The 14,572-nt window shown below is 40.1% G+C and overlaps 1 protein-coding gene across 1 annotated transcript in view; it reads left to right on the top strand.

The window, feature by feature from the left end:
* Positions 1 to 294: 294 nt before the first annotated feature.
* Positions 295 to 14,572, top strand: part of THAP12 (THAP domain containing 12) — a 20,778-nt gene continuing 6,500 nt past the window's right edge. The window contains exons 1-2 of the mRNA XM_069070883.1: positions 295 to 656; positions 13,049 to 13,169. Of these exons, the coding sequence (XP_068926984.1) occupies positions 568 to 656; positions 13,049 to 13,169 (210 nt within the window). The 5' untranslated portion in view covers positions 295 to 567. The remainder of the gene's footprint in view (positions 657 to 13,048; positions 13,170 to 14,572) is intronic.

Genomic DNA, 14,572 nt, shown 5'->3' with positions numbered 1-14,572 from the left:
CGCCCCCGCCCTGCTCCTCGCCCCCCCCTCCCCCCCCCCCCCCCCCCCCCTCCCCCCCCCTCCCCGCCTCCCCCCCCCGCGCGGGCGGCTCTTGCCCGCCCGTCCCCCCGCCCCCCCGCCCCCGACACCGCCCTTCCCCGCCCCACTCGCCGTCCGCCTTGCCCGGCCCTCACTGCGCGTGCTCCCAGGGCTTAAGTCCCGGAGAAAAGGCGGGGAGGAGAGGAAGCCGAAGGGAAGAGAGCCCCCGGCAGCAGCGAGGGGGAGGGAGGCAGGGTGCATTGTGGGAAGGAGGCGGCAGCGTCCCGGGCGGACGGGCGGGCAAGAGCCGTCGGCGGCGGCGGTAAATCCTCCCGGCCGCTCACAGCACTGTGGAGCTGCGTCCCCAGCCCGGCCTCGGCCCGCGGCGCCCCTCCTCCTCCTCCACCTCCTCTCACCCTCCCTCCCTTCTTCTTCTTCCCTCCCCTCCTCCTCCTTCCCCCCAAGCCCAGCCGGGCCGGCCTCCCCGGGGGCCGGGAGGCCGCCGGCGGGGGGTAGGGGGAGGAGGCCCGGCCGGCTGGACGGGCGACGATGCCGAACTTCTGCGCGGCCCCGAACTGCACGCGGAAGAGCACGCAGTCGGACCTGGCCTTCTTCAGGTTCCCGCGGGACCCGGCCCGGTGAGTGTCCCCGGAGCGGCCGCTCGGCGCCCCTCGCTTCGTGCTCCGTGGCCAGCGAGCGGACGCTCCTTCCCGGCGCAAGGCCGGGCCCCCACCGGGCACGAGCTGTCCCACGCCCCGGGACCGAGCAGGGAGGGGGGAGTGCGCAGGCGCCTACCCCTGGCTATCGGAACGACCCGGGGAGGAAAGATGGGAAGGGCGGCATTCCCTGTGGGCGTCCGGGACTGGCACATGCGCCCGGGGGAAGGGACTGCGCGACCCCGGCCCTACTTGTCAAGCTTTTAAGGGGGGGGGTCCAGGCGCTTGACTGCCCATAGTTTCTGCTTACTTAGGGTACAAACCCGAGAGAGACTTCATTCAGTGCTTATTCGTTGGAGACGAAGCAACACGTGTTTATTAGGCGCCTACTGTGTGCTAGCTCTGTGCTTGTTAAGCTCTGGGGTGGAGGGTGGTGTGGTAAAAAAAAATAAAAAAACAAACACCTCAGAAAAGAAACAGTTACTGCCCCTCGGGAGCTCACTGCCCTGTGGGAGAGACCTCGTGCAGACCACTAGGCATGAAGAGCTGTCGGCCCTTGCCCTCTCTGGACACTTAAACACCGGTGTCACCGAGCCTAATGGGCGGCTGCCCACTGCCCAGCCTGAGACGCAGAGTGCGTGCGAATGAGCCGGGACGCTTACCCGGGCCGCACGTAGTGATGCCTGGTGACTCCGGGGCTGGAATCGCAGGACTGAGGGACTTCCAGGGGGTCAGAAATCAAACTGATACCCGGCTTACAAAGTAGAGCGGGCATCGAGGTCACCAGGCAGAATAAGGGCTCTGTCTTTTAGAGGGCCTAGGTTTGAATCTGCTACATATTCCCTGGGTAAAGGGGCTAGTTAAGCTTCATATTCCTATACTTTTAAATGAGAAGGTTGGACAAGATAATTTCCCAGGCTAGAGTGTTGGGCCTGGAGTCAGGAAGATCTGAGTTCAAATTCTGTCATAGACAATTACTAGCTTCATGACCCTGGGAAAGCCACTTCACCTCTTATTGCCTCAGTTTCCTCTCATGTAAAATGGGGATAATAACATGTCTCAGGGTTATTGTGAGGATAAAATGAGATACTTGCCCCAAATATCTACCCCACCCTTTGAATGTCTCTTTTGCCTTCACACTCTGTGGTGTAAGATATGTATATGCATACACATATATAATAATAAATAGTACATATAAGTATTTCTATTTTTATTTATTATATATATTTATTATTCTGTTAACCCCTTCCCTCAAATGTAAGCTTCTTGGACGTAGGGAATGTCATTTATATTTTTTTGTATTCTCCATTGCCCAGCACAGTGCTTTATCCATAGGAGGCACCTAATAGATGTTTATACAGTGAGTAGATTGGGCAACTCTTTCAGTAATTCTTTTCTGATCTCTTTCTCTCTTCCTCTCTACACAAACCTTTGCACCTTCCAATTCATGCATCACTTTGCAATGGACCTCTTTAATACATTTATAGTATTATATGGTATATATAGTATAGTATTTCTGTGTGATTTTTTTTTTACCCTATTATACTATGTTCTTTGAGATCTTATACCAAGTCTTACTTTGTATCTTTCCCAGTATCTGGATCTGGACTCTGCAAATTATAGACTCTTAATATATTTACTAAATTAAAGAATTAAAAAAACAGACTATAAGAACTTGAAAGGGAATAGAGATCATCTAGTTCAATCCATCATTTTACAGAGAAGGAAACTAAGGTATGGAACAGGCAGACCATTTGTCATTTGTCCAAGAACAGCGCCTTAAATCCAAGTTTTCTGCCTCATAATTTAGTCCCCTTTCTATTTCCCCACTTTGTGAATGTTATGTGCCCCTTTTTCTTAGTTCCCAGTTTCTCATTGCCTGTAGGATAAAAGATTAGTCCTAGTATTCATGGCCCTCTGCAGTCTGGCTTCAGTCAGTCCAGAAGCATTTATCAATTTCACAAACACTTTGTGTCTTTAAGGATTGTACATTCTAATGGGTTGGGCAAAATGTAAATAGGTGTGTATCGAGTAAATGGAAGGCTGTGGCCTGGATGGGACCAGGAAAGACCTGCAGAAGGTGGGTTTTAAGCTGAGTCTTAAAGGAAGCCAGGGAAACTAAGAGGTGGACATCAGAAAGGAGAACATTTAACATAGGACTTTATCTTTCAGTTAGTAAACATTTATTAAACTCTTACTATGTATGGCATTGTGCTAAGAGCTAAGGTTATAAAAAGAGGCAAAAGACAGTGCCTGCCCTCAAGGAGCTCACAGTCTAATGGGGCAATCAAAAATGTACACACAAGCTATGTACAGGATAAAATGGGGGTAATTAAGAGGGGTTGGGAGAGGCTTCTTATAGAAGTTGGATTTTAGTTGGAACTTAAAGGAAGCCAGGAAGCAAAGATGAGGAGGGAGAACATTCCTGGCATGGAGGATAGCCAGAGAAATACTTGGAGCTTAGAGAAGAGTGTCTCAGCAAGGAGCCCATTGTCACTGAATTGAAGAGTGTGTGGCAGGGAGTAAACTGTAAAAAGACTAGAAAGATAGGAGGATGTTAGATTTTGAAGGATCCTGAAAGTAATAGGGAGCCACTGAAGTTTGAGTAAGAAAATTACTTTGGCAGTTGAATGAGGGTGGATTGTACTGGGGAAGAGTTGAAGCAGTAAAAATAATTAGAAAGCTATTGCCATAGACTAAAGGAGGTGATGAAGGCCAGAACTACCATTTGGACATCAACAGCTTCCCTGGCTTCCTTCAAATCTCAGCTGAAGGACCCACCTGCTCAAAGCCTTTCCAATCCTTAACCTTACTGTCTCCTTTCTGAGATTTCCTCCAACTTATCCTGTCTCTTTATTGTTTGTATATAATTGTTGGCAAGTTATGTCTCCCATTAGACTGTGATTTCCCCAAGATGTTTTTTGCCTTTCTTCTATCCCCAGAACTTACTGCCCCAGTGGCTTTTCAAAACCTTTTTATCTCTCCTCAAACCTCTCATGGCTTCCATCTCCCCACTCTCAACTGAGAATGTTGCCTCCTATTTCACTGAAAAAAAAAAAAAATGGAGACTATTCCTTGAGTGCTCTCTTCTCCTTCCTCATCTCACATCATTCAGATGCCATTATGTCCTTCACCTGCCTTGAATGAGGAGATGACCCCTTCTCATTACCACCGTGAAACCCTCTAATATGCATGAAGTCCCATTCCATCCCTTTTCCCCTACCTAGATTGCCCCCTCTTCTTATCCCTACTCTCTCCCTGATATTCAATTCCTCCGTCTCTACTATTTGTTTCCCTACAGCCAGTAAAGATACTTGGGTCTCCCCCTCCTCAAAGAACCCTCACTTGATCCTTCTGTCTCAGATCCTCTTGTTGGATCCTATTTCTGTTCTCATTCCTCATCTCATTTGTGGCTAAATTTGAAAAGGTTGTCTCTAATCAGTGTTTCTGCTTCCTTTTCTCTCACTGTCTTCCTAATTGATTGTAGTTGCACTTCCTGTCTCATCATTCAGCATGAAACTGCTCTCTTCAAAGTTACTAATGATCTTTTAATTGCCAGATCTAAAGGCCTTTTCTTAATCCTTTTCCTTTTTTAACCTCTCTGCAGCCTTTGGTGAGGTCGGTCACTCTCTTTTCTCTTTTTCTCTCTTTCTAGATTTTCTGGTCCTTACCTAACTGCTCCTCAGTCTCCTTTGCTGGGTCTTCATGCAGGTCTTTGTTACTAATCTTGGGTCTTCCCTAAGACTATGTCCTGGGCCCACTTCTCTTCTTCCTCTATGCTATTTTACTTGGCTATTTCCTTGATCTTGTACAGTGTCTTATCTTCCCCTACTAGATTATAAATGCCTGTTGGTCAGTCAGTGATTTTCATCCTTGTACCCCATGTTCTTTGCATAGTTTGTACATAATAAAATTGTTTTGTGGAATTTGATCAAACTGAATTATCCATCTCCCTGCTTGTCTTTTTCCACCTTCATCTGTGCTCCCAAAGTGGGGTAAAATACACATCCACACCATTCTCCTTTACCATTTGCTTCCCCTTGATCTCCTCCTCTCATTACAGAGAAAGTGATACAATGGCCTGAGCACTGTTTTTTTTTATTTGAGAACCTGGGTTCAAATTCAGCCTTTGCTGCTTCCTCCTTGTGTGAACTTAGGGAACTTGACCTCCCTGGACCTTAGTTCTTCATCTGTTTAAAAAAAGAAAAAAATACGTGGGAGTTGGATTAGAGGTCATTCACTCAGAGGCCCTTTCCAGCTCTGTATCTGTGGCCTATGATAAACTACATGATCTTTTGTCAGTGATTGCAAGGCCATTGTCATTGTTCTGTTCTGACTCTTTGTGACCCAATTTGCAGTTTACTTGGCAAAGACACTGCAGTGGTTTGCCATCTCCTTCTCCAGCTCATTTTACAGATGAGGAAACTGAGGCAAAAGTGACTTGCCCAGGGTCATACAGCTAGTAGGTGTCTAAAACTGAATTTGAACTCAGGTCTTTCTGACGACTCTAGGCCTCTTGCTCTATCCACTGCAGCCACCTAGCTGCCAGTGGCCTCCAAACTGTTTTACATCTGTTTCACACATAGAAGTATTCACTTCCTGATATGTGTATATTTTTAAAGTAAGTTTTATTAATGTCTTTTGTTTTTTACATCGCTGACCATCACCCCAGGATCTTTCCCCCTCCTAGAAAACCATCCCATGTGACAAGTAGTACTTTTTTAAGACAACAAAAGAAAAGGAAGAGAAAAAAATCAACATGACTCATCAGTACATTGAAAAAAATCAGAGAATATATGCAATGTGCAACATTTATAGACCTTTCACCTCTGCAGAGAGGTAGGGTGGAAGTGTCTTCTCATGTTTCTTCTTTGGAGCCATGCTTATTCTTAATAGTTTTATTGCATTCATGTTTGATATGTGTATGTAGTTGTTTTTTCCATTTTCATTGTTAAGAGACTTTGTGTATATTGTTTCTTTGGATCTGCTGACTTTACTTTGGATCAGTTTGGGTAGATCTTTTCATGCCTCTCTATATTTACCTATGTTTATATTTATAATTTATTTAAATTTGCTGTATTAAATGTGTACATTAAAAATACATCAATATTGAAATTTAAAAGGTTGAGTTAAAGATAAAATAAATGGCATTTAAAACATTTTTATTACTGAACACACTTCACTTGCACGAAAATATTTTGTGATATTTTTAGTAAAAGCAATATGATTGAATATTGATTATTTTATATTTTAAAATCTTGGCTCTCAATACTTTGATAGTGATTTGATGGTCTGGGTCTAAGTTCAGTTTATTTTGACTTGATTTTATTGGCTATCTTAACTGAAGTTTTTACCAAAAGATCCATAGATTGAAATGGCTGTGCTTACTAAAATCTTGACACTAATTTATCAATCCTATTCACCAATCATTGTTTTCAATTGAAATTTGTCTAATAAATTTCCATCTTCCCTTATGTTAAATCTGTTGTTCTTGGAAATTAATTGGAAGATGTTACTTTTTTTTAGCAAACAGATTCAAAACCCATTAAAACTCTTATGTTAGATTTTTTAAATAGGTTAGAAAATTACATTTTTACTTTATTTTTGTCAAGGAAGGCATTTTGAATGCCTGCTTAATTATGAGGTCTTCATACTGTTGCTAGCTAAATTTGAATAACAAAGTACACATTTAGTGTAAGGTCCCTTCTTAACCATAGTAGATATAAATCCAGATTTCAAATAATTTTGATAAGTTTAAATGTTTTGTCTGACTTCTTCTCGGATCTGTTTAGTTTAACATTGTAATATATCTAAACAGCTTGTAACAGATGTAGGAAGGATGTCAGCTTTACCATTTTCTTGTTCACTTGTGATCCTGTTAGTAGAATTGTGACTCTTTAAGCCACTTGTCCATTTTGTGAGGGTCAGTTTAGTTTAAACTAGATTATGTAATCCATAAATCACTTAACCAGCTACATGTAAACTGCAGTACATTTCGAAGTGAATGATGGAAAACACTGTTCTCAATCCTTCACCATTGTGGAACTCTCACTCTTCTTCCCTCAGTCTTCTTTCTGTGACATGTGACTGAGGGAGGTTACCAATGTGTCAGCCTGTCTGTTAATTAGTAAAGCTTAATTTTTCTTTTTCTAGATAAAAAAATAGATATTCTGCTATCTTCTTCACCTGTTCTAATGAATTGTCTTGGAGGGAGTTAGGTAGGATAGTGGTAGATAGTCAGGAAGACCTGAATTTAAATGCTACATCAGACATTTACTTTTTAGGCAAATCACTTAACATTTTTCAGGCTTAGTTTATTATTTGCAAAAATGGGGATAATAGCATCTGCCTCACAGGATTATTATGAAGATCAAATGAGATTATATTTGTAAACCTTACCTCTCACTCCATTTAGAGGAACAGCATTAGAATTCTGAAACCCCTTAAGAGGGTGTCTTAGTCAACTAGTACTTATTAAGCCCTTCCTATGTGTGAGGCATTGTGCTGAGCACTGGGGATACAAGGTTTTTTAGGGCATTGTGGACATATGTTTACCCAGCCTTTTGCTTGACTAACTTCCCAAGAGAGGGAGGGAGCTAATGATGTAGTAGTTTCATTGTGGGACAGCTTTGATCATCAGAAGGGGTCTCCTTGTTTCCTGAAACTTGATTTTAGTTCTGCTCTTAGAACAACCTGAAGAAGATCTTTTCTTTCTCAACTCTGCATTTCAGAGTAATGACTTACTGTTTTCCCTCTATTGGATACCTTCTTGTCTTTGCTAAACCTATGATTGATTAATGCCTGGAAACTGTTTCTACAAATATTTGCTGAATGGACAGTTGCCTTTTTCAGGGCTATTACTACCACTTTTTTGATTAAGTAGAATATAGGGAAGTTTTTAATGTATGTTGACAAGTATAGATAGATGAGTTGTATATAGTTGGATTTTTTTCCCAACCAACTTTTATATTCTTTATTGGATTTTCTTCTTTCCTTGGATTGTCTGGTATTTTATTCACCTCTTCTGGCCTGTTTGGATATTACTTTATTTTATTGTGTTTATATCTCTTTATTCCCTTCTAGATGGTGAGTTGCAGGAGGCAGATGACTCCGAAGTACTAAATAATTTAATAAATGAATGAATGATCTACCATTTCTTTGTTATCTCTTTAAATGAGATTTTGGCCAAATGGAGAGCTTTCTAACGGTTACAGCTATCCAAAAGTGGAATGAGCCACTTTGTGAAGTGGTAAGCCCCCAGGTTTCAGGCCTTAGGACCTCAAACATCCCTTTAACTCTGATTCTAGAATCTGCTCTATAAAATGTCCTATGAAAAAAGCCTCAGTTTATTGAAGAGATACGGGATATTGATAACATTCTGTTGTTCACAACTATAATTCTGTTAGGGTTTAGATACTGTAAATAACTAAATTCTTGGTTTAATTTGACATTTGTGATCACAGGTTATCTGATAAAAAGATTTGTTGATTAACAGATTACTGGACAGCTAGGTGGATGATAGAACAACAGCAAAACAGATTTCTACATAATAATAGAGATAAATGGGGGGAAATACTGAAGTGCTGTGTTTGATCTAAGAGGAAAAAGTTTGTTTATAGGGATCAGGAAAAGCTGCCTTTGTGAGGCTGTCATTTGACTTGAGATGAATGAAAGCTGAGAGGATAGAAATTTACCAGGTGAAGAGGTGAAGAGAAGACATGAGGAATAGGAACAGTTTGAGCAAAGGCATGGGATGTAGATAGTATGAAATAGTAGCCAGTGCACTATCCTTGGAGTTAGGATGTTGTTGTTGTTTAGTCATTTCAGTTGCATCCAACTTTGTGGCCCTGTTTGGGGTGTTCTTGGCAGAGATCCTGGAGTGCTTCACCATTTCCTTCTCCAGCTCATTTTACAGATGAGGAAACTGAGGCAAACAGGACCATAAAACTAGTGTCAGTCAGATCCTGTTTCATTTACTAGCTATTTGACCCTGGGGAAAATCATTCAACCTAGGTTTTCATGACACTGCTCTCTCCAGGCTCTCCTGTCTGTCTTACGCACACCTTTTCAGTCTCCTTTGCTATTTCTTTAAGTCATTCCCTCCTACTCTGGGTGGCCCCCAGGGCACTATCCTGGATCTCCTCTTCTTTCTCTACATACTGTCTTGGTTGCTGATCTCATCTTCTCCCAAAATTTCAGTTATCTCTGTGGTGATGATTCCCAGTCTTTTTTTGTACTATACTGTTCTGTACTGTACTGTACTGTAGTACTGTAATCACCCATTGCCATTTGTCTCTTAAATATCTCAAACTCAGTGGATCTAAAACAATTCATTATTCCCCCCACCCCCAATTCTCCTTCCTTCTGAATGTTTCTATTACAGTCAGTTGCAATACCATTGTCTCCCTGCCCTAATACTCTCCCAACGCCAATCCATTCTCCACTTAGCTGTCAAGGTGATTTTTATTTTAAGTGCAGGTCTGCCCAAGTTCCATCCCCTCCCCCCCAATCACCTCCAGGATCAATATAAAGTCCATCTATTTGGCATTTAAAGCTCTCATAACCTGACTCCTTCTACCTTTGCAGCCTTCTTACACCTCCCTCCGCTCCAAATCAGTCTGCAAAACAGCAGCAACCACTTGCTTGATACTCTTGTCTCCCTTCACCTGTGCCTTTTTACTGGTTTCTCCCTCTGTCTAGAATGCTCTGCCCCCTCACCTCCTCCTCTTGGTTTGTTTGGCTTCCTTTAAGACACATCAAATCTCACCTTCTGCGGGACACCTTTTCCTGTTCCTTCCTACTGCTGATGCTCTATGCCTTCAGATTACTAATCTTCATCTATTTAGTATAGAATGTGAATCTATACTTCGTTGTTTACATATTGTCTACCCTATTTAAATGTATACTCCTTTAGGGTAGGGTTTGTTTATTTTTCACTTTTCTTTTTTTAAGAACAGTTCTTAGTACAGTGCCTAGCATATGTCAGGCATTTAATAAATGTCTGTTGACTGTCCTATTCTACATGTGCTTCAGTTTCTTCTTTTTTAAAGTGTTTGAGGATGGGCTCAATGACTTCTAAGTTCCCTTTCATCTCTAAGACTTCTAGGCATGTTCAAGAAACAGAATCCTCGGTTGCATGAAGGGATGGGATAAAAGGCCAGAAAAATTGACCACCCATTCATTTTACAAGTACAGAAAGTGGGTTGTCTGGTCATTGCTGATCTTGGCTCTTAGCTTGGCTGGAATGATTATAAATGGTTTATATTGCTTAATGAGGCAAGACTTACTCATCCCGTGTGACTTTTGTGTTTCCTTTCTGTGACCTTACATCTTATTTACATATGAATGAATTTAGAATTTACTTGGAAATTTCTATGGTAAAGTTAAAGCACTAGCCCTGTAGTTACTTGTTGGACGACTTTCCCTTTGATTGTCCTTAGACACCTCACAGCTTTTTAAAAGCTATTCAGATTCAAGATGTTATGTAAATCTTTTGTTCCTTTCTCCCTCCTAGTGATTGAGAATCTAAAGACTTTAGGCAAATCCTTCAATTTCTCTTCTTTCAGATTACCCAATCCCTCCCAGTCTTCCCTTTTATCTGCACTCTGCCTTTACTTGCTGGCACCTAACTACAGTTGGCCTTCTGTATCTCTCCAGTCATTGCCTAGCCCAATCTAGTTCAGCCTCCTTTTTCCCTTAAGCTTAAGAAGCAGAACTTTAGTAAAGGTTTTTACTAGTAATAACTAAGAGAAAGAAGGTAGAAATAACATATATGGAGTACAGAATTGTGAAGTTATGGAAAATGGAAATCTTTTTATCCTAAAATACTTGTCAAGTTGACCCAGAAGTCACTGAACTAGGATCTAGGTCTGGATATTTCATGTAACTAACTGATCATCCTCTTACCTTGGGAGAAAGACTTGCATATCCTCCTTGGCTAACCACTTCCAGTTCCTCTTTCCCATCCCTTATCAACTTCTGGAGGGAGGGAGGAGGGGTCTCTGTGTTCACTCCCATTAGACACATTTGAAAGCTCCAAGTACTTCTTACTTTGCCAAGTCAGAAACTTCTTACTACTTTACAATACTCAGAATTCCCATCAGCAGTAAGAAAAAAGATGTTTTCCTCATCGTTTTCTTTATAATTTTAGCATCTTTTCCAGGCCTTTTCTCTTTTCATTCTATATTCTTCCTTTAGTGGTTTCATTAGCTTCAGTAGGTTTAATTACCTTTATGAAGATTACAAAGTTTTAGTATCCAGTAATAATTTCTATCCTATAGTTCAATTCTGCATCCTAACTGCTGACTTGACTTCTTTACTGGGATCATTATTCTGTTCTGGGGATGCAGAGGCAGAAATGAAACAGCCTTTGCTCTTATGGAACCTAAATTTCACAGAAGAGACAAATGTACATATTGAAATATATATGAAGTAAATATAGAGAATTTGAGGGGGAAGCACTTAGCAGCTGGGCAGATCAGGAAAGGACTCTTTGTAGAAGGTGGTATTTGAGCCAAACAACTAAGAAATGAGGGATTATAAGAAATGGATATGAGGGAGTACATTGCAGGCCTGAAGGCAGCCTGGGCAGAAGCAGGGAGAAAGGAGATGGAATGTTGTGCATGAGGATCAGTGAGAAGATCATGTTGGCTGGTGTATAAAAGGGAGTAATACTTAGGACGAAAAGATATAAAAAAATTATTGAATTTTTAGAGTTGGAAGGACTTTGTGGTCATCTAATTAAACCTATATTAGAAAAAAAAATCCCTACTATATCTAAGTGATTATCCAGCTTTTGCTTAGAGACCCCCCAATGTGGGGAAACCCCTCACTTCTTGATCAGCCTATTACAGTTTTGAATATCTCTGATTGTTAAGAACTTTTTTCCAGACATCAAACCTAAATTTACCTTTTTGCAATTTTTGCACATTGTTCCTGGTTTAAACCTCCTAAAACAAATTTTTATTGAAGTTTTTCAGTCGTGTTTGACTCTTTGTAATCCCATTTGGGGTTTTCTTGGCAAAGAAAACCCAGGGTCATACAGCTAATAAGTGTCTGAAGCCAGATTTGAACTCAAGAAGATGAGTCTTACTTCAGGTGCTATCCATACCTAATTACCCCTTCGGAGACAAATACAATAAGCCTAATCTCTTTTCCACATAATATTGTTCAACTCTATGGCTATTTTTAGCCCTGTTCTCTAGGCTAATCATCTCTGTTTTCTTCAACTGGTCATCATATGATATCTATGTACTCAAGGCCCTTCACCTTGGTATCCCCTTCTGAATATTTTCCATGTAATTAGGTGTCTTCTTCATATGGATGGTGCCCAGAACCAAAGGCAGTACTCTAGTTCAGATCTGTTGAGGGCAGAGTATACTGGGACCATCACCTCCTTATTCCTGAAAGCTATGCTTCTCTTATTAAGTAGGATCACATTAACTTTTTTAGCTGCCATGTAAACCCCCAGATCTTTCTCAGATAAACTATTATATAAACTATATCAAATAACCATTCCTCCCTCTTCTTGTATTAGTAAAGTTTTTATTTTTTCCCCAAGCATAAGATTTTACATTGAGCCTTCCTACATTTCATTAAATAAATTAAATTCAGCCCAGTGCTGTAATATGTCAGGATCTTTTTGGAGCCTAACTCAGTTTGTTACCTATCCTTCTGGCATTTAAAGCTCTTTACAACCTGAGCCCTTTCTACTTTTCCAGTTATCTTGTGCTTTGCTTTCCCTCTTTGTACTCATTGATCAGCACAGGGCCAAGCCCAGGATCCCTTGGTACTCCTCTGGAGACCTCTTTTGACAAAGACATTGAATCATGAATAATCTTTGAGTCTGATCATATTTCTGAACCTGTCTAATTTTATCTAATACATATTGTTCCATCTTTTCCTTAGATATTTGAATATTTGACTTTCCCTTATATTTGTATAGCCACAAGTAGTCTCCTAAGATCTAATCAAACAGCATCTATTTAAAGTGGCAAGTAAGCTAACAGTCTGTTATAGAATTAAAATACAGAATTATTCAGTCAAGCTTATCTTATCACTGACCAGTTCTAGCCCCTATTTATGACCCGCCCTTTGGTTGTATACAATTACTATGCACTGTTCTTTAACCAACATTTCATCAGTGATAGACCCTTGTTTTCTGGACTTAATGCTTATTTGTCTGAAGATTTTTAATCCTAGTTGAAGAACACTGTCCTGTGTTCTGGCCTCAAATCTTGAACTAATTTGCTAATTTCGATAAAATGTATGCTTCTTGAGGGCAGAGACTTGCTTTTGTCTTTTTATCCCTAGTGCCAGTTTAGAGCCTTCTGTGCAGTAAACTCATTGTTAATATTTGTTGACCTTATTTTTAGATGCCAAAAGTGGGTGGAGAATTGTAGAAGAGCTGACTTAGAAGATAAAACGCCTGATCAACTCAATAAGCATTATCGACTTTGTGCCAAACACTTTGAGACATCTATGATCTGTAAAAGTGTAAGTTGTAAAACGTGGTTTTCTCACTTTTTCTTTTGTTTGAAATGTAATCCTTTTCTTTTTTCACATTTATTTTATTTTTAATTTATAGATTAAAGCAAGCATTTCCTTAACATAGTGTAATAAAAAAGATGATTGCACATGAAACTGCGGATGTATTATGTACAACTTGCTATTCCTTTTAATATCTAATAAAGTTATTATGTACATTTTTTTCTTTTACTTTTTTTGGGGGGAAATATAACCCTTCTTTAATTACAAAGGAAGATATGTATATATATATATATATATATATATATATATATGTAGGAAAGAGGGTGTAAGTAGGGGTACCCAAGTATGAAATTTTTGTCATAGATATATATTATCCTTAAAAATCTTGCTTTTCTGAAACTTTCTTGGGTTTACCCAAAGAAGGAAGTTCATTAGCCTTAATTCATCTGTTATAAACTAAATCTTGAAATTTAATGGGTTTGTATGTACTTGGTTGTAGTCTACTCTTAATTTTTTCCTCTATATTTAATGGTCACATGCAAAATCAAGGAGGTGTATTCCCTGTAAAGGTGATTTAGGAGGAAATGGACAAGAATCATACAGAATGAAAAAGTATAGATTGATTATAATTTGCATCATCTGAAGAATACATGTTGATGAGATCGCAGATCCATGTTGAATTATCTGAATACTGTAATAGAAACCTAGAGAATAGTATCAATAACTTAAAATAAGTATTATAAAAGTACTTTAGCCAGTTGTTTAAAATTTTTATATCCCTTTTAGTTATTAAGAAGTAGCAAATTGACCTGTTTGAATTAATCTGCTTTCCTTTTCCCTGCCAACCCCTCTGAAGTTCCTAATTACTAGTGATGTGACTGGAAAGCAAGGTGAAGTAATGAAAAATGTGAATATTTAGGGTACGCTTTATTTTGAATTCACTCTACATAAAGACTCAACTTTGCTTTTCCTAGAAAAAAAGTATATTTTTCTTCTTTGATGAAACCCTCCATAGGTCAGAAATGTGTGGAAGCTTGATTTTATTTTTTAGATGATTTGATTTGATGTTAATTTAAGCAAATACATAGTAGACTGTGAGGAATCTTGCCAAGAATCCTGGAGACCTAATTGAGGCTTGTAAACCTTTGCCAGTTCCTAGCTGTAGGACCTTGGGCAAATTGCTTTTCCTCCCTGAGATTTTTAATCTTTAACTTTGGGGTAATAATGCAAGCTATCTACATCAGAAGGTGTTGTAAGCAAAACATTTTGTACACTTTAAAGCATTGTGTGAATGTGTGATTTGGCCTATGTCTTCATGGAGTCTACATTTTAACGGGATAAGGTGCACACATACACACACATTCTCTCTCTCTCTCTCTCTCTCTCTCTCTCTCTCTCTCTCTCTCTCT

This window comes from Petaurus breviceps, unplaced genomic scaffold, assembly GCF_028583685.1.
Source record: "Petaurus breviceps papuanus isolate PSGF00001 unplaced genomic scaffold, PetGlider_PUasm1.0 90823, whole genome shotgun sequence".
Taxonomy (NCBI): Eukaryota; Metazoa; Chordata; class Mammalia; order Diprotodontia; family Petauridae; genus Petaurus; species Petaurus breviceps.
The sequence above is the reverse complement of the archived record's forward strand: the minus strand, read 5'-3'. Positions and strand labels throughout refer to the sequence as shown.